This window comes from Drosophila subobscura, chromosome U (genome assembly GCF_008121235.1).
Source record: "Drosophila subobscura isolate 14011-0131.10 chromosome U, UCBerk_Dsub_1.0, whole genome shotgun sequence".
Taxonomy (NCBI): Eukaryota; Metazoa; Arthropoda; class Insecta; order Diptera; family Drosophilidae; genus Drosophila; species Drosophila subobscura.
The window spans coordinates 18,941,090-18,966,631 of NC_048534.1; the positions used below are offsets into that span (position 1 = coordinate 18,941,090).

The 25,542-nt window shown below is 42.8% G+C and overlaps 3 protein-coding genes across 3 annotated transcripts; all 3 read left to right on the plus strand.

Moving 5' to 3' along the window:
- Nucleotides 1-7,282: 7,282 nt before the first annotated feature.
- LOC117900926 (trypsin alpha-like) lies at nt 7,283-8,078 on the plus strand. The gene is given in 2 exon segments (XM_034811489.1): nt 7,283-7,610; nt 7,613-8,078. Coding segments are annotated over 2 exon segments (735 nt in total). The 5' UTR covers nt 7,283-7,292; the 3' UTR covers nt 8,030-8,078.
- A 7,168-nt stretch (nt 8,079-15,246) lies between these two features.
- Nucleotides 15,247-15,789, plus strand: LOC117901349 (zinc finger protein 273-like). The gene has a single exon (XM_034812060.1). It carries the CDS (start codon nt 15,247-15,249, stop codon nt 15,787-15,789), a length of 543 nt encoding a protein of 180 aa, XP_034667951.1.
- A 593-nt stretch (nt 15,790-16,382) lies between these two features.
- LOC117901350 (longitudinals lacking protein-like) lies at nt 16,383-17,370 on the plus strand. The gene is made up of 2 exons (XM_034812061.1): nt 16,383-16,827; nt 16,889-17,370. The coding sequence occupies exons 1-2, from the start codon at nt 16,383-16,385 to the stop codon at nt 17,368-17,370; spliced, it is 927 nt and encodes a 308-aa protein (XP_034667952.1).
- Nucleotides 17,371-25,542: the final 8,172 nt, after the last annotated feature.

Here is a 25,542-nt window from a genome sequence, read left to right on the forward strand (position 1 = left end):
GGAAAAAGGCCCATTCCATTCATCGGAGATGGGCAAAACGAACAAGAAATGTCGGGGCCATAAATTAGCATCACTTAAGTGGGCAGATGACGGGGTGGACGAGAGCATCGGATACCATTGAGGACCGACCACTGAGGGGGCGTGTAATCCTTTCAGCGATTAATTGCAGACCCGGCAGGAAATTGGGGCAACGGTGAGGGAATGTGAATATAAATAGCTAATCAGAGAGAGTCTCTGACAAATGTCATATGGGACTGCAAATGATATCGCTAAATCCCCAAACTCAATCAATTGGCCAATTGAACTGCAGGAAGACAACAGTGAGGAGCATTTAATTATAGCTATTTAGGCTGTAAGATTTGACCTCGTAGAGATTTCTAGATCTAAGTTAAAGAGAGCGAGAACTCAGGTTAAAGTTCTCACTTACGGGCTGTAACCTTGGGAACCTATTCACCCTCTTGCTTTTCCCATTCTTTCTCCAACTCTCATGGTTTCTGTCTTTCTCTCTCTGTGTGACTCTTTGGCTCATTCTTTCTGTGGTGACTGTGGCTGGGACACACTTTTGATACCATAAATCGTTTTTATGGCTTTCCATTACGTTGGGCAACGGTAGAATGTAGTACGCCCGTGGCAGCCTTGCACTCGTAACCCATTTTCCATTTTCCAGTACGCACCGCTTTTTTCGCACTAGGCCACACATTTGTGCAGCCTGTCACCAATCGGTGACTTATGGCATTTTTCATGCTGCGAGGGGGTGTTGGGCCGCAGCACCACCCGCCGCCCAATGCAGTGCAGTCAACTGAAACACACACCGAGCAAAAATAAACAAAGGAAAAGGTTAAGGAAAAGTCTAAGGGAAATGCATTCAGCAAGGGCGCTTCGCTGCGTGTTGAGGGACTTATCGGGGTCTTCTCCCGGACTCTCGGGCTTCATTTGCCTGCCAGCAAGGATCTTTCTGCCAGAGGGAGAGCAAGGGAGAAAGCACTCTGTAGCACTCTGTTCACCTTGACTCTTTCGAAGAGGATTTTCCTCCATCATCTGCAGCCTTTCCTCCTTCGCTTCCTCGCTCTCTCCCTCTCCCATTTGCATTGCCGCTTTTTCCGTTGGCATTTCCCGTTTGTTTGGCTTTGTTGTTGCCTGCCTGTCCCTTTACCATTTTTAATGAGTTGCAAGCCAAAGCTGAGGGGTGCTGCAGCTGCAGCTGCTGCTGCAACTCTCAAAGCGGTCAAAGTGCAGCAGGAGGCACGCAAATATATGCAACATTCAGGGGGAACAAAGCTTTGAGCGTTTCCTTTGGCTATCTGCAGGGAAAATGTTACGATGTTTGTAAGGAATATATTAAAACAACATTTAATGTAATTTTGTTATTTTAGTGTTTTAAAAATGCTCAAAAATTGAGTTAGCGTTATAAATATGTATGTTGCTTTTCGTTTGTATTTTCAAACGCTGCATCGGCGGCTTGTGGAGCTTTTAATAGAGCTGCAGAATTAAGCATGCAGCTTTGATCAAACTGAGGGCAGAAGGAGAGAGAAATAGCTGAAAAGCTCAAGGCCTATGTGTGAAATGAAACTGCAAGCATCACACGTTCGCATTGGGATGCATCGTTTACAAGCACCGTTAAGAGCGAGCGAGAAATAGCGAAATAAAGAGAGCGATGGAGCAGGTAGCGGCTGCCGATAAGTTGAGCGCAAAGGTTAGCTAGAGCGAGAGAAAAGTGCAAGAGCGAAGAAGGCGGGATAGATAGACGAAAGAACGGTCGCTGCTGCGCGTAAGCATATGCTAGTACAGTTAGCTTTTACATACTTTGTACATATGTACTTTTAGCAATGCAAATAGCGCACAATAGAATTATATTACGTGTGGCTGAAATTTAATTATTTTACGACTAAATATCGGGCTGAGCAACACGACGCTGAACTTACTGATGATTCCTGAAGTATTCTCAAAAATTGATAAATAAATCATAAACTTATGCTCTCAGCTGTGGTTATTATAATAGTTTTAACCTTAATACAGGATTAATAGGTATGACTGTCAGGCTCTAAGTTGCGCTATAAAAAGTGCACATGACACCCACTGAAACTGCATGCAAAATATGTACAAATTGTAGTGTAAACTTTTGGGCAAGGGAAGGGAAGCGTTAATTTAAATAGCACTCCGGCCATTTACATACATATGTACATATTTTCCATAACGCGAAAAACTTCTGTTTTTTGTTTCGTCAATTCGCTTTGAGATGATCCCACGCCACTCTGCATTTCAGATTGATATTATGTCAGAATGCAATGCAAATTATTGCACTTAAAACAGACAGACAGAGGCCAGGAAAATGGCAAAAATAAACGGATAAAAGATACATACACATGTATGAAAGGAAGAGGATAAAATCACTTTACTGTGAAGTGACTGGCAGCGGCTTACGCAACGCATCGCTAAATATTAAAGTGGCAATGAATACAAATTGTCTCGTCAAAAGCCTGACAATCGTTTTTGCCGCATCGTAGTCCTACAGAAGTACTTTCAGAGCAACCGCAGGACAATGGAGTGGCAGGACACACTCGCACGCACACAAACGGAATGGGATGTCCATCAAAGCCGAGAGACCAGGGACCAGTGACCCAATTGAAGAATTGATTGAGTAAGCATTTAAAGAGGCGCCCTCCCGTTTGAGCCAGCCCTCAAAGTGTAGTCCGACTGGCAGTAAACTTTCGACCTAAGTGATTCTTAGTTAGTTAATTGGATCAACTATGTTTGTGCCTCCGCTTGAAGCAGTTTCCTGCTCTGCTAATATGGAAATTTATGTGTACAAAAGTTGAGCGCAAGTGGGGGGCGAAAAAGAAAAGTTTGTCCCGGCACCAGCAGCTGGTGCCGCCAGCAAGTAGTTGGACCAACTCCAAGTTCAATGGCTCCGAGTTGAGGCTTTAATAAGCTGGCCAATTAGTCGAGTCCATTGGAATATACGAGGCGGGGCAGTATAATCTTCAAGTTTCACAAACGCCTCGGATGGATCCGTGTCAAGTGCCACTCCGCTCGGCACAAAAAATGAGAATTAAAGAGACAGCCCGAAGCATGGCATGGCCTCCAAAATCAGGACGAGAATATACCAACAGTTCGGGCCAAGGCCAAATCAAATATTTGACAGCCAAAGAGGGAAAAGCTGTCGAAAAAAGTGACAAGAATGACGGCTGGGCCGCCGAGGAGCAGTGCAGCCAGCGCCAGACCGTGTCCATCCATCCATTATTCAAAATGCTCTCCAGACTCCACTCCACTCCATTCCAAATTAAACGATAATCCATTAAATATACAAATTCAATTGATGAAATAAAATGAAAATTAAATTTCCTTCCCTTCCTCCCATCGCTTCTCTGGAGGTGATTGAAATGCGTTATGCAGGAAATTCGGTTGTAATATTTTGATGGCCAAGAAAACCAATCCAGAAGTCGTTGTTAATGGCATTTGCGCAGAGCTCGAGTACAGAGTTGTTGGCTGGCTCAATTATAAAAATGAGTTTGCTAAATTGTTGTACAGCTTGTGGCTGGCAGCAGCACACTAAAGCCACAAGAAATTGCAGAAAGTGGAGAGAGTGAGCGAGAGCTGTGGAAATTGTGGCAGGAACAGAACTTAATGACATTTTAATTTATGCTTTTCTGTAGTTAATATCGCAAGTGTGTGAGAGCATTACGTATACAAATTATTACTACAATTTAAGTTGTGGAAATGGTAGAGGAAAGTAAGTGGAATTTGTGGGACGAACTCGAATGTTTCCTCAGAGTACACCAAGCAATGGGGCTAATGCACACCCGCAACGACTTCATTTGGAAATCAAGTGCTTAGCATTTAAGCAGCTTACGAGGTGCCCTAAGCCTTATGGCCAAGGTGTCTGACAGCAGATCAAATTGAGCCAAGAGACCACCGTAAACAGCACATCAACAATTGGACTTGTAAGTCGGCTAAGAACTAACAAGAAAGAAAATTCAGCCCAAGTGGTAGCCGAGGCAAAAGATACCCTTTCAGGTTGAGTGTTCGTCTATGAACTGCTCACAGTGAATGATTTCTTTTTGCAACAGCAAAAGTAGAAGCGGCAACAGTGAGCGCTAACAGCACCATATAGCAGTGAGCTGTTAATGTTCACCTCTGCTGTTAACAGCGTTGGTGCTCTGTAAAAGCGGAGGCTCTGTTCCTGGTGGTCTTCCCACCCATTTTCGACTTCCAAATCCCTACTAAAACTCATCATACCTTCTTCGAGAGTAACACAAAAGTAAGTTGTCACAGCTACTGCTTGAAGTACCATCGATGTAACCATGTCAAGAGCTAATAAGCAAGGGATATGCCCCTGCCCATGCCCATTCCCATTCGCATCCACATTCTTCCTCCTTGGACTGGATCGGATTGGGTTCTGGAAAGTTCATTAAGCTTATGTAAGTTAATTAAAACGCAAACAGGCAAATGGCAAATGATCAAAGTGCCAAAGACAGCGGCGGGAGCAGAGGAAAGGAAAGGTGGGTCACTGGGTGGCAGGGTGGCCGGCAGGCAGTCAGGAAGGAAGGCAGTGTGGCATAATGGCAAATCACTTTGCACCGCAAACAGAGTCCACTTGCCACGCCATGGCATTGAGTCCCACCACCACATCCACTTGGCCATGTTAGCTGCAACATGTGTCAACTGGATTCTGAGGTGCGGGGGTGGATGTGCGGTTTTTGGGATGCGTGGATTGTAGTGGACACGAGTGGGGGTGGCAGGGGATGGCCCGGGTGGCTGGGGACACCTTGTTCACATTTTGTTGTTGGACAATTTATTGAGGCACATCAATTCGAAAGGCCACGCAGAATTTGGCCATCGCGGGTGCAAAAAGGTCAGCACCAAGTGGATGTCAGGGGTCCATGGGTGGGCGTTGAATGATAATTACATCGACTCTTCATGGCAGCACAGGGAAATTAATCTTTGTGGAAGTAGTAACTGGAATGCAATTGCCACGCCCACTTGTACAGGCATACCTCAGGAGGGTAATTGACAAGGCTCCAACACCATCCAACAATGTCCTGCCGCTGCTGCTGCTGCAGCTGCAGCTCGTACTCCTCTGGGCTTGCTCCCCTTTGGTTACGCATTTGGCTGTAATTAAAAATGCAAACTATGTAAATTACGTTTTTGGCTAAAGTTTATTGTGTCCCTGACAGGGCAAGGCAGTGACGACGTCGCCGACGCCGACGCCTCCTGCCAAGTGCTGCCACCGCACTGTTACTCCTTCAGCGGTGTGGTGCACCTTTTGTGTGGCATGTTTTTGGGCGCCCACAATTGTTGACTCTTGCATAAATTATAATTATTAAGTGCAGCCGCAACGCCAGCACAAAACACACAAAGTTTAGTTTTTGCTTTATTTTCTTCATTTTCTGTGTGTTTTTTCTCTCTCCTTTTTCTCTCCTTTTTTTTTGGCTTGTGCGATAGCTCCCCTTAGAGAACACTTTTCCAAGAGCCACAGTCCTTGGTGCCCCATTTGGGCTATGCAACATTTTAATGCAGTTTGTTTTACTCTTCCCAACAACACCAACAACAACTGGCAACGATGCGTTCAAGTACAAACACAAATACATGCAGACCAACCTTGTTCCCAATTCTATTTCCGTAAAATTGTTGTTTGAAAGGGAATTCGAATACAAGTTTCAACAGCAAATAAAAACCTTCATAAGTCAAAGAATTTATTGCATTCTTCAGTTAACATTTTACTTATCGGAAGAACCACCACTTCTCGCTTTGCTGGCTGACAATTCTCTATAAAAGGGTTGCATGCTCCCCATTGAAGACAGAACAAAGCCCACAAAATGCTAATTAAAGCCTTGCTCCTACTCGCTGCAGCCACTTTGCTGTCTGCTGGACGTGTGCCACATTTGGAGGAACGCATTACTGGCGGACAGGATACACCCATCGAGAATGATCCTTGGGTGGTGGCTCTACTCGTGAACGGTGAACCTATCTGCAGTGGTACCATCCACACCAAAGACTTTATTATAACTGCCGCCCATTGTGTTAGTATGATAAATCGTGAGCAACTGCAAGTTCGGGCGGGCTCATCAAATCGAAGCCAAGGCGGAACAGTCCGCACTGTGGCGGCGATCAAATATTACACTGGATCTCCCCGTTTTTCATTGGTGAAGAGCGACATTGCCGTCTTACGGCTAAGTGAACCTCTAATATTTAGTGAAAGAGTGCAGAGTGTTCCCTTGGCTGACGCAGAACCCAAGGCTGAGAGCAAGGCAAGATCGATCGGTTGGGGTTGCACGAGTTCTAAAAATCTCTTCCCTGAATTTCTTCAGAGCGTCGAGATTCCTATCTTAAGCAAAAGACAATGTCTAAAGTATCGTCATAGGTTGGCACAACAAAAAGATATCATTTGTGCCGGAGCATCCGGAAAATCCGTCTGTCCGGGCGACTCCGGAGGCCCATTGACGGTTGATAATAAACTTGTGGGAGTCGCCGTATCTGGTGTCATATGTAGGGTGGGATTCTATTCAAATGTTGTATATCTTAAAGACTGGATTCTCAATGCAGTTGAATCGCTTACATAAATGTAATTAAAAATATTTTAAATACAAATTATTTGTACGTGTTACTGGGTAACTTAACTTGAAGTTATTGTAGTTTATTTTTTAATATATGGCCATCTTTCTAGCTGTTCTATGCCAGAGATCCCAAGCTCCACTAAATCCCAACCATCTGGCTTTTTCGCCCTCAATAAGGTGCACACTCAATGATTTCACCATTTCTTAACGAACTCGATAGCTTCTCAATGCTTATAAAGTATTTTCTTAAGCTATAACAAACATATAATCTAATTAATTCATTGCGGACTTACCTCAGGAAATTTTCCAAGCATTTCTTAAACTTTATCCCTGTTCAAAGCCACCCATAAAGATCAGTTCAAAAGTTGTTGCAATGGCAGACGAGCCGAGCTGCACGTGTATTACGACAACAATTATGCCCAGTGGATCTAATTAAGTTAATTTCTAAGGATTTGATGCATGGGTTGGGGTTGTAATCAACTCGACACATTCCAAGGTCATCTAAACCTTCACTCGTTTGGCCCATAACTTTCAACAGGCCATACAAATCTTCATAAGTCTAAGAATATATGGCATTCTTCAGTTAACATTTAACTAATCGGAAGAAGTCATTACTCCTTGAGTTTGGGAAAGTAAAATCTATGTTTAGAATTGATTGATTGGTTTTACTAGCAGCCAAGACCATATAAAAGAGTTGCATTTTCCACATTGAAGACACAACGAAGCACTCCACTCAGAATGCTAATCAAAGTCTTTCTTCTACTCTCGGCAGCCCCTCTGCTGACTGCTGGACGTGTGCCACAATTGGAGGAACGCATTTTTCTCGGAGAGGATACAACCATCGAGGAGAATCCTTGGCAAGTGGCTATTGTCTGGAATGGAGGCCATCACTGTGGAGGTTCCATCTACAGCAAAGATTTTATTATAACTGCCGCCCATTGTATCGATGACGTAGAGGCTAATCAATTGCAAGTTCGAGTGGGCTCATCATGCCGAGACGAAGGCGGAACACTCCACCAAGTGGCAGCTTTTAAATGGCACAGTGGATTTTCACGTGAAACTTATGCGAAAACGACATTGCCATTATTCGGTTGAGTGAATCACTCAAATTCAATGATCGGGTACAGAGTATTCCCTTGGCTACGGAAGAGCCCGAGGCTGGCACCAAAGCAAAAGTAACCGGTTGGGGTACTACACTGAAAGGACGTGGACATGGCATTCTTCAAGGCCTTGAGGTTTCCATAATTAGCCGGGGGCTTTGTCAAAAGTTGAAATCTTTTGTCACCGATGACGTCATTTGTGCCGGAGCCTTGTTTAATTCGTTAGGTGGTGGAGACTCCGGTGGCCCTTTGACTGTCAACAACGAACTGGTGGGTGTCGTGTCTTCTGGTCGACCGTTCCTTACAGGAGAGTATGTAAGTGTGGTATATATGAAAGATTGGATTCAAAGTACAACTGAATCGCTTTCAGAATGAAATTGAGAAAATGTAAATTCAAAATACTAAATTAAACCGAGCATTCCATAATTTTGTTAGATGTTTTCAATTATTTGTGACTTAAGTAGGAGCTGAAAGCTATTGCTCAGAGCACTGATCAACTAATATTCCAACTATACATCCAACTTACCTTCCTTCAGACAAAAAGGCATAATTTAGACCAAAATCCACAAGCTTCTCTTTCTAAATTTCCCTGTGGACGAATGGGCATTTTGGTGAGTTTGCGTTGCGCATTCGAAACTCTCCGCTCTCGGATTTAGTACTTTCTCTCGCGCTCCTCTCGCATGCTAGTACGAGCGTATCTATGTGTGTGTCTGTGTCCGCGCTTTGCTTATGTGTGTTTGTATGGGTGAATCTTTTTGCCGGTTTGTTTATCTTATATTTGAAATTTTTTTATGCGCTTCTTTAGCCGGCATTTATGGGCCCATTCAACAGAGCAACAAAAGTGCGTACCGCAATATCTGTTTTTGTATGTGTGAGTGTATCTGTGTGGGTGGGCTTATGGCTGTGTGGGCGTTTGTGTTTTTGTGAGATTTCAGCTGCCAATTGATTGTTCGTTGTGTGTGCGAGTGTGAGGCTTTGGATATCGGTCTACGACAGCAGACTACAAATATTTACGAGAGCTTTCATTTGTCTGATAGATTTATTTAAATATTTATGCAATTGGAAATGGTTTTCTTGTTTTCTCCCAGATGGGATTAAAAAGTGGAAATTGTTGTAGAAAAAAATACAATCAATTAATAAATTAATGGAGATTTTTCAACACAAAAATCAAAAGTAATTAACCCGTCAGCAAAGATATCTATTGGGATAAATTGTTACTTAAAATCTGCTTCTCTCTGCAAATCGAATTGCAATTTTTAAAATATTTAAAGATCAAATTTTCAATAGAAAATGTAACAAAAAAGATTAAACTTTGAAAGCACTTTTTCACCCAAACACCCAAAAAAAAAGAGCAATATTTCAGAGAGTGCTACTGCAATTAATGTTAAACTTTATTGACAATAATTTACGCTTACGACTTGTCCATTTTATGAGCCATAATTCAATTTATGCCCCGCCAGCAACAACCCCATAACCCACTTTAGAGCCCACTCAAGTACCGCACCAGAGAGATACACTTGGACAACAACAAATATAAATATAAATCAACATTCTGCGGGAGGAGTCCGTTCTGTCCGCTCAACTGGTGTGGAGGATGAGGTGGGAATGAGGATGATGATGATGATACTGCGGCCTGTCCGGGCAATGGTCAATGCGATAATATCTAGTGGAAACTTTGCCCCCAAAGAGCTCAAAGAGTCATCGAAAATGTGGGACACCTGTGGTAATGGCTGGCAGCCATAGAAATGAGACCCACTTGAACCAAAACCCCAACAACTGCGACTGCGGGCCAAAAGATATTTAGTTATTTAGAAAGCCCCAGAGTGCAATGCGAATGTGCCAATTTCTGCCTCCATTTCCCCTCACCCACTCTCATTCTCTCTCTCACTGCATCGCCGTGTATCTCTCTGTGGGTGAAAACAATTAAAAATTCGTGTCAAAAGAGGTGGCAAGAATTTTAAATGCATTTCAAGGTTCCAGCAGTGCAACACGCAATGTGGCACAGCGATTGCATGGGTGCCACCACATTGGTGAGAGTGCAGGGACCCCATTTAGTGTAAATTAATTGTAAATTACATGCGTCCCTTGCACCAGGCATCCATCGCCATGTGGCGGCCTTTAATTAATTGCATTTGCCGCATAAATATATGTTTCAAATGTTGTACGCGTCCTGAATTGTAATTCGCATTTACATTTTTGGCGCCACTTTTTGGTTATGGTTCATTAATTCTGTTGCATAAAGCAGAGTCAGAGACAGAGTCACGGTCACAGCCATCATCACATTCTTCCTTACATTGCGTATACGGAGTGTAATTTTTAACATTTGTTAATGGCAGACAAATGAATGGAAATAAATCATTCCATGCAACTTTTCGGCACTGAAAACGCCGAGAATTTATATAAAAAGAATTGTTCGTTTTGTATGATTTCTGTTGTATTTTTATGAATTGGAAAACAACTTTAAAGAGTTGGAAATATTAACTTTTTGAGTGGCTTGAGAGCAGGTAATTGTATATTTACAAGTTAAAGCATCTATCTGCATGCAGACTGACATCGCGAACTACCTATCCTGAACGCTTTTTCTTTTTACCTTGATTAAATGGAATTTTGAATCTAGTTAAATCTTTACAATGGCTGCAAACTCTTTGAAAGCTCTCTCCTGCTACCAGCCAACCCTTCCTCCATGCAATGTCGATTGCCTGGCATTTTTGAGTTGCTTTTTTGCAATTTTGCGGCACTTGACTCAGTCGGTTTATTGACACGCCCCGCACATGTCAATCACTCGATTGATAGACAGCCAAACACTTGACTTGGAGAGCAGACCTAACAGACAGGCAGGCAGACGGGGAGACGGACGGGGCTGAGATGAGTTTCTATGCAAGGAGCAAGGGTTATGCTCTGCTGTTTTGTTGAATGCCCCTCCAAGCCATTCGCCAGACATGCAGCACCATCCCATCCCATCCCATTACGAGTGCAGCTCAACCTCCGAACTGAAGCATCGACTCCCCCCACTGCTGTTGTCTACAAATATTTTGTATTCAATCTAAACATTTGTCAAGCCATTCAGCCAGACATCTTGTGTCGCTGCTGGAAAGTGATTTTCGATTTGCGAGCACTTTATTTGATTTCATTTCGTGATACGACTGTGATGCCCTGTCCATATGCTCTCTACACCATAATTCAGTGGCACTCCATAATTTATGGCGATTCTGCATGAATGGACATTCATTTATTTTATTTCATTGTTGCGCAATTAGTTTTTAGCGATTAATACCAAATATCTGCATTCATTTCTGGTTTTTGAATCAACGAATTAAAACAAACCAACTAAAAAAATGGCAGTTGAACAGGATTTATGTTAGTTAGTTGTGGATGTGTATATAATTGATGTGTGTATATAAATACGTACACAAATACATAAACAAGAAATACCTGAAGCCCTCCATTTCTGATGGGGAAGAGGGTAATACATTTGAGGATAGTTTTTAATATATATTAAGGATCCTTCAAACAGGATCTTAAATTCCAAGTAAAGTCATTTAACTCCAGATAAATGATTCAAAAAACTTTGTAGAATAAAAGTTATCTTTTGTGGAAACAATTAAATAATTTGTTTGACTGTCATTAAGATCGCTTTGTTGGCCATTAATCAAGTTAATTAGAAGCCGACGGAGGAAATACTTGTTCGTCTTTTAATGAAGCACATTAAAAATAGCTCTGGCCAAGAACCTTTTCATAACGTTAAGCGCACTTAAGTGTCCCCCCAGTCGGCCATTTTGCATGGGTTTTCCCCTTCGCTGCTGATTGATTGCCGGCAATTTCGTAATTGTTGTCACATTTATCCCTTCATTTAGTTCTCCCTGTTTGCCTTAGTCCACACACACACACACACACATGTTTGCTCATTTGTTGGATGCCAAAACACCCAACAAATATGAAGAACAAACAAACTCCGGGACCCGACGAGAGTTCAATTAACAGAAATTTCGAATATTCAAATTGTGTTTCGAATATTTACTAAATTGCCGGATGCGCAAATATTTGCAGGGTTTTTCATTATGGTTTTCATTAAAATGAATTTGTGTAATAAACCTCAAGCAGCTGCAAGCAACATTTGAAGCAGGATTTAGTATGTAGAAACACACTTAGGAATGAATTTTGGAATTTATACAAGGTACTACACGTATTTACTTTGCAATTTCATAGTCATTTAATTAAGCTGATGGAAATGTTCGTTTTTAAATATTCAAACACTTGTAAATAGTAATTTGTTGGGAACAAGACTTAAAGTTTGATGGAAAGTAACTCAATTAAATAAGTAAATATAGTAAATAAGGAAAAAGTTGGCTAAATATAGAATGGAAGGCTGGAGAACATTTCTCTCTCTCCAAAAAATATTTTATAAATGCATGTGATGGCGGAAATGTGGCTCAGGGCATCAGCTTTAATCTGGCAACAGCGCTGCTAATCCACCATGTTACCAGTCTGTTAGAGTTCTCCGTTAACAGCCTGTGGCCGCTCCCAGTTACAGCTCACTGTTAGCGCCCTGTGGCAGCGCTCTCACGATCCACACAGCTCTTGGCTGTTCATTCTCAATGTTCTTCGTTGGACTTTTGCTTCCTTCAGAACTAGTCAACTTGCTACCTTGTACAATTAATTACCTTACCAATATATTATCTTCATAGCCTTCCTCTCTATTTAAAACTCTGCCTTTAATCTTCATAAATCAACTCACAATAACCAACGCTTAAGTGCATGGTTAACTTTCTAAATTATTTTACAATTTTAATTATTACCCCAAAATTGAAATTCTCTCACAAAGTTACAGATTTCTGTGGATAAACTACATGCTGTGTGGCCGAAATGGAACCATTAATCATGAAAGTTAAAACGGAATTGCCTTGAAATCGCTTTCCAGGCCAAAAACCAAAGCGAAACTCTTTACATAAATCTTAACAAACTTTGCTTTGCTTTGGTTTGGTTTGGTAAAAACACACAAGAAAAACTGTGAAATTATATTCCACACTTTCTTGTTATTTGGCTTATTATGTCGTAGCTGAGAGAGAGAACACAACCCACAACTAACTCAATAGAAACAATAACTGTGTCCCAGCATGTAGGCCAGGCCAACACTATTTTCATTTGGCCAAAAAGTGGGGTGTAGAGGGAATAAGGCTGGAGGAAGACAGAGTCAACTGTGCCATCCGGCTGTGGCTCTGACTCTGGCTCTGACAACGTTTTCCGTGCTTCATTCTACGGCTCCAGCCAAGCCAGTTAACCGCAATAATTTATGCCTTTGAGCCGTGTTTGAGTCAAAGTCTTTTGTATGTGTGTGTTTTTGTGTGGGTTCTCTCTCTCTCTCTCTCACTCTCTTGTTCGCTGTGCATCTGCGTGTTTGTGTGTGCGGCAACATAATTTTGCCTATTAAAGTAAAACACTAACAGCGCTTATCATTACAGGCCCAGGACACAGAAGCACCAGGACCAACACCAAACAGCAGTAACAACAACGGAGAAGTGGCAACTTATAGTCGAAGTTTTGAATACCCTTAGATTTTAATCGCTTTTATTACACTTTGGTAATATTCAGAAAGAACAATTTGTGTGCAGTAATTTTCCAACAATCATTGTAAACTATTTTATATAAAAGTGAGATCGAATGCTTTCGAATGCTGTAAAAAACTGTTAAAATGTTCTAATTTTGCATTCCCTAAACATTGAATTACATTTTTTCTGCTCTAAATATCTTAAAATAATCTAAATATCTTATCACCCTTTGTAAGGGTATAACAAACGGCTGCCTGTTACAAGCATCTCAGTTACGTAGCGCATCCTTTCGTCGACGCCATTTTGTTTAGTTTATGCTGTGTCAGTGTGTGCGTGCGTATCTGTGTGTATGCGTGTTTATGTATTTGTGGGCTGTATACCGGAGGGGTAGTCTCTGCCTCGCACTTCCTAATGCAAAAAAGCGACTTTTCAGCACAAATTTTTAGCAAAATTAAAATATTTATGTTGCCGACGTGCTTAATGCTCGTTGCTGGTGTTTCGCTGAATCCTTACCGCACCTCACCCACCCACCTCAGCACACCCTCTCGCCCTTGTGTTTAGTTTTTAGAGTGTGTGGGTTTCCGGTTCCCAGTTCCCGACTACCGGCTGCCGGTTGCCAGCTACGTGCGTGGTCTGGTCTCATTGATGCTGCCAGCGGTCGGTGCACCCTACCTTACGGATATAAGAACTTCGTTTTGCTGTGTGTATATTTGTATGTGCAGCTGGAATTTGTATAGATTTTCTAGAGATCTAGATCTAGAGATCTTCAGCCTAAGCTTAACCTACAAATAGGGTGTCCCCAATTCGCTCTTATCAATGTTTCTCCCACGAAGGCATTGCCCTGGAATAACTTTCTTCCTGTCCCACCTTATGCTGCAACCAAAGACGACAACGCCATGCCATGTTGCCACATTGCCACTTAATGTTCGCGCTTCAAGCCGCAGACAGCCATCCCATATTAAAAACAATATATTTCCCCCAACTTTGGGACCTCGTGGGTCAGGGCACTTATGTCCTCTCAATGGCCATTAACTATTCACATTTCAGGCTGCACTTTTGGTCTGGGAAATGATTTACATGTCTGCCAAATTGGATGCACTTTTCGGGGTGGAGTGTCATTAGTGGAAAGATGTCGAAGGCGGAACCAAAGAGCAGTACAAAAAGTAAATTAAAGCAAACTCCTTGGGCGTATTTTTCGTGCCTCCCTTTAACCAACGAGTATTCTCCAGATATTTGTTTTCCTTTTGTTTTTCAGTTTTTTCTCCTTGCCGTTGCCGTTTACTTTTTCTCATTTTCCATTTTCCATCTGTTTCTTGTTAAAAACGCTAGAAATTTATGACTATTTTGGGACTTGCCGCAGCTTGCGGCTGAAATGCTCTCAGATTTTTCTGCTCTGCCTTTTGCGGTTTGGGCTGTGCCTTTTTCCCTGGCTTCCGTTCCGGGTTCCAGTTGCCAGTTCCAGGCCATCCCGTCCCTTGTCATGCCTTGTGGTCACGGGGTTTAAAGTTTAAACAATTGCAGATTTGCCTTTTAATTGTCGCCAGAGTGTTGCCATTGTTGCTTTAATGTTCCAAAGTTATCTGCTAAAAGCGATTGCACTTTTTGTATATTTATTTGATTTTCGATCTTCAGCGTTGATTCTGGCGACAATATTCTGCAGGTCTGACCATCAAAGCTATCGATACATATTATCAAGCATTGTGTGACTTTCGATATTGTGTATCGGATCATTATTATTTCTTGAGAAATTACTATAATTTCCTCCACAAAATTGTACGAAATAATATTATCTGATTGGCTTCTCAAATGTTTTTTAAGGGCGATCAATTTATTTACTAGCCTTTGAAGTCCCACTATCGCACAATAAGAAAACCATCGATACTATCGAAAGTGCCATCGATGGTTGTGCAACCCTACTTTGCAGCGTTCATTGCACATTTTTTGCCTGCTGCTGTAAATTTATTTTAAAATACATTTATAATTTGATTGTCTGAGTTCGATATTTAAGTAAATTATCCATTAAAAAACTAATTAATTTCCAGCACAATGGAGGAAGTTTGCAGAGTTTGCCTGGCCAAGTCCGGATCATTTATAAATCCCTTTGACGAGAGGCAAAAGAGGGAAATTTGCAGTGCTGACATTTTGGCTCAGGTTCTCGGGTCCGTGCTGGGTCGAGAGCATTCACTGCACGAACACGTATGCCCGCCTTGCCTGGAGGATGCACTGAACACATTCAATCTGATGGAGTATGTTGATAAAGTGGAGCCCCCTTGTCGTGATCTCGTCCAGGAGCACATCCGTACGCAACCAGCAGAGCCGCGATTTAAATGCCCTCAATGCTCGTCATCATTTCGAAGAAACTCCGATCTCAATGTACACACTAGGAGAATCCACATGGGAATAAAGCCGTTCAAGTGCACGCACTGCACCAAGGCCTTCGACCGCCCCGGTGTTCTCCAGGAGCACATTCGCAATCACACGGGAGAACGCCCGTACAAGTGTTCCAGCTGCCCGAAGGCTTTCTCCCACCGCGGAACTTTTCGGAGGCACAACAGGCGTCACCCGGCTGAAAAACCACAAACTGGCTAACCCTGGACTGCGAGTCAAGTAATGTCAAAATAAAAATATCGAGTATATACGATCAGTTTTCGTTCTATTGTTTATTATTTGAGGTTTGAACTTGATGGATAGTTGAAAGAAATGTGAAATGTGCCGGTGTGCTCTGCAGGTTGTGCAGTTCTTTTCTACTTCGGGGTTCCCTGCCTCACTGTGAACTCTAAGTGGGTTCGTTCCACTCAACTGGTGGCCAGCGGCAGGGCAGAGAAGCTTTGCTAACCACAGCGGCACACTCTTTATAGTAATGGTTCCTTCCATTTGTGCATTGATTGCAAGACGAAAGCTGTGTAGAATATGTAAAGAAAACGATTCCGAATTCAATGTAAGCTTCTGGCAATTTGAATTTAACCAAAATATTCAAATTAATGGCCAAAAGGTAAACAAATATCGCAGAGCAAAAAAAAATGTAGGTATGAAAGACTATCGATAGAAAAAAGGTTGCAACTCTGCTCGTTTGGTTGTGTGCCTGCGTTTGTGTGTGTGTAAAGTTCTTCGCAAGTCGACGACCACGTGCTGCTTTTGGTTTTATTTCGGCTATAACTCTGCCTAGATCTGTACCCCCCGATATGGACAATCCTAAGCAAAGCCTGCGCTGGACCAAGCACCAGAGCACGCTGATCAGCACATTCGCGACGCTACTGGACACCCAGACTCTAGTCGACTGCACGATCTGCGCCGAGGGCAAATCCATTAAGGCCCACAAGGTGGTTCTGTCCGCCTGCAGTGCATACTTTGCCACCGTATTCCAAGGACATGACGAAAAATTTCCGTTCGTGCTACTAAAGGATGTAAAGTACCAGGATCTGCGCGCCCTGATTGACTACATGTACCGCGGCAAGGTCAACGTCAAGCCGGACCAGCTAGAAGGGCTTGTCAACGCGGGAAAACTGCTGCAGGTCAAGGGCCTGTTCGAGGCCGACCCCAAGCCCGAGGCTTCTCAGCATGACCGTGGTGTCGCCCTCCCACTGGAGCAGGCCACCGACGGCACAATGGACACCTCTGGGGCGAATGGTGAGTGCAAAAGGACTTGCCCTTAAGTAGCAGATTAATCTCACCAATCGTTCCCCCACAGATTCCGGAGACAACTCCAATTCTTTTATTCTGCAGGCCGCCGCCGCCGCCTCCGCCCTGGGCGAGACCAAAAATCTGCAGCTGAAGACCAATAACGCCGAGAACGTGCAGCCACAGAGCCCGATCGCTCAAGGCTCATCTTCCGGAGGAGTCACTCCGGCTGCTTCAGGCGTTGCTGCGAAGGTCAAGGAAAACGCCATACCGAAAGCCCTGGGCAGCAACAACAACAACAACATGAACGACTACACTCGCATTGAAGTCGGCAGAGATGGCCAGCCACTTTACGTGTGCCAACGTTGTGACAACAAATATCGCCAGCAGGAAGGTCTGCGTCGCCATTTGAACGAGTGCGTTGGCAAGGGGCGAATGTTTCGCTGTCCTTATTGCGCCTACGACACGGAGCAGCTCGCACACCTTAGCATCCACATAAGCGTTATGCACAAATCCAAATGTTTCCCAGGGCAAACTGATCCAACTAACTAACTTGTGGAAGAACTCAAGAAATAAAAAGTAAAGAAGAATAAACTTCAAGAGTAAACCAACATGTGTATAGAGGATATTGATATTCACTCCTTTCACAACACAATCTACAATTTCCTCAACATAATCTTGCTACTAAAAGGGGTTTTAATTAATCGAATGCTCTCCCGACCAACCAACCGCTTTGCAACTCCCCAAAGATTCCATTTTCGACCAGTCTCCATTAGAGAACCTGCTCTGTTCTGCAACTATTCTTCTCAATTTCTCACTCGACTGCATTTGATTTCATTTCATTTCTCAGACCAGCCATGACAGATGGCAAATAAGTTGCTCATATGCAACATATGCGACACATAAAGGCCAAGAGATGGGTACCCTAAAAAAAAACCACCAAGAAATTCAATTCCATGATAAATGAACGGCAAAACAGATGCCCATTGGGAGACCGCTTCAACCGAGCGGGAGTGCAGCGGAAATTAAGTCCGACTGAAGCTTTAGAAAATAGTTAAAATATTCAAAAGCTTGCCCCAAAAAGGGGTAACAACTAAATTCGGATGTGACTTTTGGTCCTTTGTGCTAGCTATCTTTTTTTTTGCTCTCTATAGAACTTAAATTTAAACAACTAAAAGCAACGCTCGCTGCGCTCCTATCTCTGTGAGGGGTTGTGGGAGTAAAGATTGGAAAAGCTGCAGAGAAATTCGGTAAAGCGAAACGGAAACAAAACAAACTAAAATCCCACAAAAACCGAAACCGAATGTGGATGTGGATGATGGAGAGTGTTTGTGTCGACGAGACTGCGGCCGCATTTCGCACAAATATTGACACATGTGTGGTAGGATGGTACGAGGATTGCAGGAGCTGGATTGGATGTTGGATGCATCGCCACCCCGAAAAGCCATACCGAATTGAAACCTAACCTGTCCTGTCCATTAGATGATTTATAGGTCAGAGATGCCGGCAACCAAAACGGAAAACAAAAGCGAAACTGAAACTGAAACCGAACCCAAAATCGCCATCGCCATCGCCATCGCAATCGAAGAACCAGCAAGGGATAGGGTCTCCCAAAAAGAACAAAAAACGAATTGAAATGGACACTTTATGGACATGTAGAGCTCCCTGCCCGGCTGTCCGGCTGCCCGCTTGCCGCCCTCGTCTCATGTAATTAACGAAAATTGCTCTAATGAAAAATACTCTGGTACATGTGGATTGTATTGACAGGCGGGAGTCCAGGTGCTCCTCTCATGTATGCCAGTAGTACAGGACATGTATGAGGGTGGCACTCTCCCACTTGTATGTCAGGGCCTGGGCTGGGCAAAAGTATTTGGTTCCACTGGCATTGTTGTGCTGTTCGCCTTTTCCATTGTTGATTAATAATGCATGCGATGCTGGGACAATGGAGTGGATCGATTGGGGTCATGGTCTGATCTCTGGCCTCTGGGCCATTGAAGCTGCCGCAGGACCCAAACAGCAGGACATCGAATTGCATGGGAGATGACATGCGATGTGTATTGTCTGTACTCTCAAAACTGTTTTGGCATTGTGTTTTCATTACTTTGATTTGCCTTCAATTTAGGAATATGGCTAAATGAAATCAAAAGGTGAATCTTTCATACTTTAATTTAAATTTTATCTGCCAAGTATTCCAATTTAAACATTTAACTAAATCCCTTAAAAACTTTACCTCTCTCTTACGCATAACATATCCTATTCCCATATTGTATCACGCCTTTCCCCCTCACATATTAACTATTCATAACTTTGTGAATTCAATTTTGGCAACATTTTCTCTCACTTCCCTTCCCATATCATCCAATCAGCCAATTCCCACGGCAACAGCCAGCTCCCAGTCGGGACAGCACTTTAAAATGACATATATGTAGGTAGCTAATGCTCTACAATCTCGTTGCGAAAACTTTACACAACGATCGACGCTTGGGGAACTTGGGCAGGGGAGCGTAGGAACACACCGAAAACAGGAGCTGACCACAGCAGGATATTGCAGGTGTTGGCAGGACATAAATTCAAATTTGTTACACAACTTGTTTCAGTTGAGAACCCGAAAATACCCCACTCGCATTTGAAAAGAGAAAAAAAGAAGAAAAGTAGAATTGAAATTAAAAAATTGTTGCTGTTTGCTGGAAATATAAAATGAGGAGGAGCGTGGGTGGTGAGTGTGGATAACAAGGCAACCCACACATCAGGCATTTGTCGTGTCCTGTTCTGGCATTTGCCTTTCACTCCAGCTCCATCTCCAGCTCCATCTGCATTCACATTCACATCTGTGTGCTGGCCATGTCCTTGGCTCCTCACTCAGCTGGCTGTTTGTTCCATTGTTGTATGAATATTCGTGTGTTGGACTCGCTCGTTTATTTGCTCGCATTACAATTACCAAAGGACCAAAAGGACCTCGCCGTACACCCGCACACGTACGCAATTTGTTTGCACACCTCCCGCACCACCCATTGTGGGTCCATTGTAGATCTGGACTGAGGACTGAGAAATGAGGAATAGTAGTGTTAGTTTGCCCGGTTACACAAACAAATTAATTTCCAGCCAGACACTCGAAATGTTTGGGAACATTCAGCAATGTTTGTAATTGAATATTGTTCAGGGACGGATCGGACCCATGGTCCATGGACCATCGACGAGCACATTCAGGAATGCCATCACTGGTGGGTCGAGTCAAATTATGCAAAACTAATTATGATTATAGCATCGCATTATACATAGACAAAAATCGATGCCAGAATGTCACAATAATGTGTGAAATGACGCGTTACGTTCAATTCGCTGGGGGAATTAACTAACATTTTGTTTAATTTTCAACAGTTCAGTCCTACGAAATGTACCAATACGTAAATATTTGACTGGTTATTGTTAATTGACAGAGTCAAATGATTGATGACAGCGAGAGAGGTGATTACGGATTTTAAATAAAATATTTGTGAATTAGTTTTTGGATAATTGATATATTTCAATCGGGCGAAATAATCGTCCATTATTTTGTTTCCAACTTAGCCAAGGTATTTGTACTTTAAATAACTATTTAGACTTGTTTTAGGTTAATCCAGGATGTTCTTTTCAATTTCAATTTCAACAAATCCAGCCAGTCGCGTTAAAGTTTTTATTTAACAAACATAAAGTGCACTCAAAACATATCCAATTAGTCATATTAAATTTCAATAGTTAAATAATTGAAACAAGTGCAAAAATAACTAAACAAAAAGCCAACCAATTATTGTTTGTTGTGCGTTTTAAAAATACACAAAAACTTTCACAAACATGGCTTGTATCTTCACATACAAATTTATTTCATGTGGACGAGGACGAGTACATATATTTCGTGACATTTTTATTTATTTGCCAGCGGAAGTTTTGAAGCGCCGCCAGTGTACAGGATATTAAAAGGACACGTAGTCATGCATGTAAAGTGCCAGCGGCGTCATCGCCTTCACACAAGCCCGCCGGTCACATGTGGAGGCTGTCGTTGTGGTTTTCTCTCTTATTGTGTGCCCTTCTAGAGGGTATTATGAATTGTGCTGAATGTTAACCAACGTTGCAGTCATACGTCTAATCGTTTGAGAAGATTTACATTACAGTTTATGTTCAGAGCAATAGCAGGTCTTCGGCATGGTAACATTTTAGCATGCTGTTACGGATCAGAGTAACCGCTTTCTGTTACCGCTCGCTATTATCTCTCGCTGTTACCGTCTGCTGTTATTGCTTGCTTTTACCGGTCGCTGTTAACGCTATCTGTTACCACTCACTAACAGGCCGTTCACGTGGGGTGCTAACAGTCCTGCTGCCCTGATCTTCTCAGCAACTTTACTGTATTTCAGCTAACGAAATGCTCTATATAGTAGATCTATCATAGACACTGAAAGGGCATATACCGTTTCTGCCACTAAAACAAATATTTCCCTTCATTTCTTTCCACTTTTTTCTATATTTTTTTTGGCTTTTAGAATTATGAGTCGAAAGAGGGCAATGCCTCACCCAAAAAAACATCTGTGCACAAAGGCAGACTCCTCTTTTTCTTCTTATTTTAGTTTAGTTTTTGTGCAGCAAATTTCTTTTGTGAGACATTGGCGATGTGAGCGAACGAACGCTAAGTGTTGAAATGGCGCCTTTGCCCGGTGCGCAGAGGGAATTTTAATTAAAACTCCTAATGAATTTTTAACAGGAACTTAAAGAGCAAACAAAAAGCACCGAGATAGTCCCTGTGGACTAGTGGTGGCCAGCACTCAGAGTTTCCTTGAATTGCCTGCTTCCTTTTTGCTTTTCGTGCCATTCCTCTTTTTGTGGCTGTGAAATTATGACCACAAGAGCAGCGCCAAAAAGTCATCACGTGACCACACAATTGTGTGGTCAACACGATGACCATTCTGTTCTCTCTCTCCTCGGTTGATCCTTTGGCCCAGTGCCTTGTACTGCGGCCCTTTGGTGCTAATGACATTTCAACTATTTTAATCTTTCGCTGCCTTTTTCTCTCTCGCCCACTCCACACTCACCACTATGGCATTAATTAAATTGCCATTTCTTTTGGCCAAGTTTCCACTGCGGTTTTCTTTTTGGCTTCATATAAGAGTATGTTTGGGTTACGTTACACAAACTTCTCCTAATTCTAGAGGATGCGACTTGGCGCCCCAAACAAGCTTTCCATTGAAATTGACAACCCAATTAGCTAAGGACTCTCGGGGCCAACCATAAATACTTCGAATATCCGGCAGACAAACAACAGCCAGAAGATTGCATAAATCTCCCTCTCAGGCTAAAAAGGGAAATCCAAACGTTTGCCAAGCTTCAAGGATAACAAAAGGAGAATTGGATGCCGCTGCTGTCTGCATTAACCCGAGGGCTGCCTCTGCCGCTTGGCATTATTTAAAATCACAGAGCCTTCAAATTGCATTTTAATAGAATTTATTGCGCCGAAGCGCAGAGGTGCGGGGAGGAGGACAACAAATACCCGCAGAGGCAGCATCCAGAAGCAGCAGATCAGATCGGGGGCGCAGAATAATTGCGCTAGACTGCAACACTTGACTTTCCATGTTGTTTGAAGCAATAAAATGCTATTCTCAAGCAGTCGCATTGATATGCCACCAAATGGAAATACCAACAAAAAAAAAGAGCGAAAATAGAAAATGGAAAATGGAAAACGAAAAAGAAGTGGGGGGAAAAAAACGGATACGATAACAATGCCAGGGCTTTGGCTTCTGCCACGGATAGGGCTATGGTTCTGTTTGCTTCCCCCCCAGATGAGCTCTTGCTGCTGTCTCCTCTCCCTGCCTCCTGTCCTGCCGGATGAGCCCTAGTCCCAGGGCTCAGTGCAGTCGAGCGCATCAATTCCGCCATTTCACAATTCAAAATACGGAATACGGGATACGGGAATCCGTTGCCACGGACAAGATGCAGCCGGAGAAGTGCAGCCATGGCACAAATTATTACTTGGCTGCGCTCCAAAATGTTTTAAATTACAATTTGCAAAATATATTTATATGTGTCCTGCACACAGCAGGTCGCGACGCAGTGGGTGTCAGCGGCGGATGCTACGAACTGCGGAGCCACTGCATCCACAGGAAGCCATTTAGTTGCACTCTCTCTCTCTCTCTCTCTCTCTCGCTCACCACCCGCGGCGTGGGCAATAATTCTTCTATGAAAAATCAACAACCAAATGGAAACTGAAGATAAACTTTTCGTGGCTACTTTTGTGCATAATTTATGTGCCGGCTATTGTGGCTTGCCCATCACTGCGAGTGCGCGATATTCATAATTACTGTGGTGGCACCAGCGACGGGAGCCTTAAGTAATTATGAGGTTGAATGATGTACGCGACTCGACTGTCTGTGTGCTGCCAGAGATTTCAGCTGTTTGTTTTCTTATGAAGAAGATGCTGAAGCTCTTACAAAATGGAATTTCCCTCAATAAAACTTGAAGATACGTATCTTTAAAGCAGATAAATTAGCCCTTGAGTTACAGATTTTACAACCTCCCATTGCTCTCAAAGCTACATTCCAGAGAAACTCATCAAAAATTCACGCTTAGCATATAAAAAAGCTGCAAACTTTAACAGTAAAAATAGGAAGTCACAGCAAATCAATTGGAATGTTCATCTATAAATGTTTTTTACGCCTGGTAGATTCAAAACTTGTAAATCTCATTGAGGACTGCCTACCGCTACTCACTGGCAGGGAAAACCCTATTTTAGAGGGGCCATCTACAGCCAGAATGATTCCTTATGTCTGCACGGCTTCTCTTGGTCCCTTTGTGGCAAACTTGTAGGAATTGTTGCCCGATTCAATACTTGGGATTCTCTCAACATTCCTGGAATCTATGCAAATATTTCTATGCTCAGAACATGGATTACCTTAACTGCCCCGCTAACAAAGCCATTCTAAAAAGAAAACGACGCTGAAGCTTTGCTTAAACTTAACTATAAATAACACTTAAATACATAAAGATCCCCTACAAAATCCCACTTCAACAGTGCTTGCCAAAAACATTTGTACCATAAGCCCGAAAGGCCATTAACTTCTCCAACAAAAAATTGGTGACATATATTGGAAAACCGCCCAAAAAACTATGACAAATAATTCTACAAATTGTTTCGTTAACCAACAAAAGTGGGTACATTTTTTTCGCCCCTTCCCGCCTTGTATTGCAAAATTGAAATTTAATTCATTTGCATTTTATTCGAGGATCTGGGGAGCGCGTGCCGTGCCGCACAGAGTGAATATTATTAATACGACCCATAAGCCCAATAAATGCTCATGATTCTTCCTCGTCTCATCCCATCTCCACTCCCCGACGTTGTGTTCGCTTCCCTGCTGGCGAGGAGGCCGCCACGCCTCGCTTACGCGCCGTTATTCGCGTTTTCGATGTCACTGGGCGCTTGTGCATTTTTTATGGTTATGAGCTTTATTGTAATGACCATTAAAATTGGCATTGTTATGGCCGCTGTCTGCCACGCGGGTGGCAGAGAGGTTTGACCCACAAAGAATGACAGAGCGAATGAGTCGAGAGCCAGGGCTGGGCTGGGGATTCAAAAATTAAGCGGAAGAAAGTGCAAAGTCGTCACAGAGCAGAAACTAACATAAATCTACTTAGCGGGCAGAATTTATATTCTGCAGCAAGTTTTTTAATGATTTTTGCAGGAAGAAATTTCTCTTGATAATGAAAACCGATTTCATGATCTAACATTAAGATTTCTTGGCTATTCATATCTCTTTTTTTTTACTACCGTTTCTTAATCGTTTCTGCATCCCTGCGCAAAATCAACGGGACTATCAGCCACGCCGCGGTAGCAGAGCAGCAGAGCAGCAGCTGCAATGTCAGCTTAATAATTACAGCGCACACACGCACAGAAGAACGCACACAGATGCAGGACACACACGGAGTTGCAGTGCACACACGCAGCTACACACAAACAATTGCAGTTGCATCTGCAAGCAATTTGAACGTGGGGAAAACATTCACCATGAAAACTGCAAGGGAAAGCTGAGAGGGAAAACCTGCTGCTGCGAAAAACTGGCAGACATTTGCACGTCGTCAGCGTCGACACATTAAAATAAATGAGACTTTTGCCTTAAAGCAGCTGCCAGGCAATGTTGTGGCCCCCTTTGGCACAGGGTATGATGATTTTTGAACATTAAAAGGATGCTGGCAAATTAGAAATGGAAGCCTTTGCAGTTCAGTAAAGCATATCAGTTTTTGATGAGCAACGAATTACTAGGAAATAGTTTTCAAAATCTTCCTAAAATCAAAAGAAAGATCGAATCACCTGCCATACTTTGTTACACTTTTCTGGGCAACTCTACAAAAGTGGTTCCCATTCGTATCATTCTTTCTGCAATGTCTGCTCCGGAGTATCTGCATCTTCGTTGGCTTCCCTCTTCCCTTTTTGTTGCTGTTGCAGTTGCAATTATTACTCTTGATGTTGCGCTCTCATGTTGCAGAAGCATTTTCACGTTTTTCCCAACGCCTTGAAAATTACACGCAAATTACAATGCATAACGAAGAAAGCTTTCACTGAGGAACACAAAAAAAAAGCAACGCGAGCAAGCGGGAAAAATTCCTTTCCGTTTCCTTCTGCCATTCGACTTTTGGGCTTCCTCCCAGCCCGCTCCGCCTGCCGTCCTTTACGCACTGGCTGGTGACCTGGCTTGCACCCTGGAATGG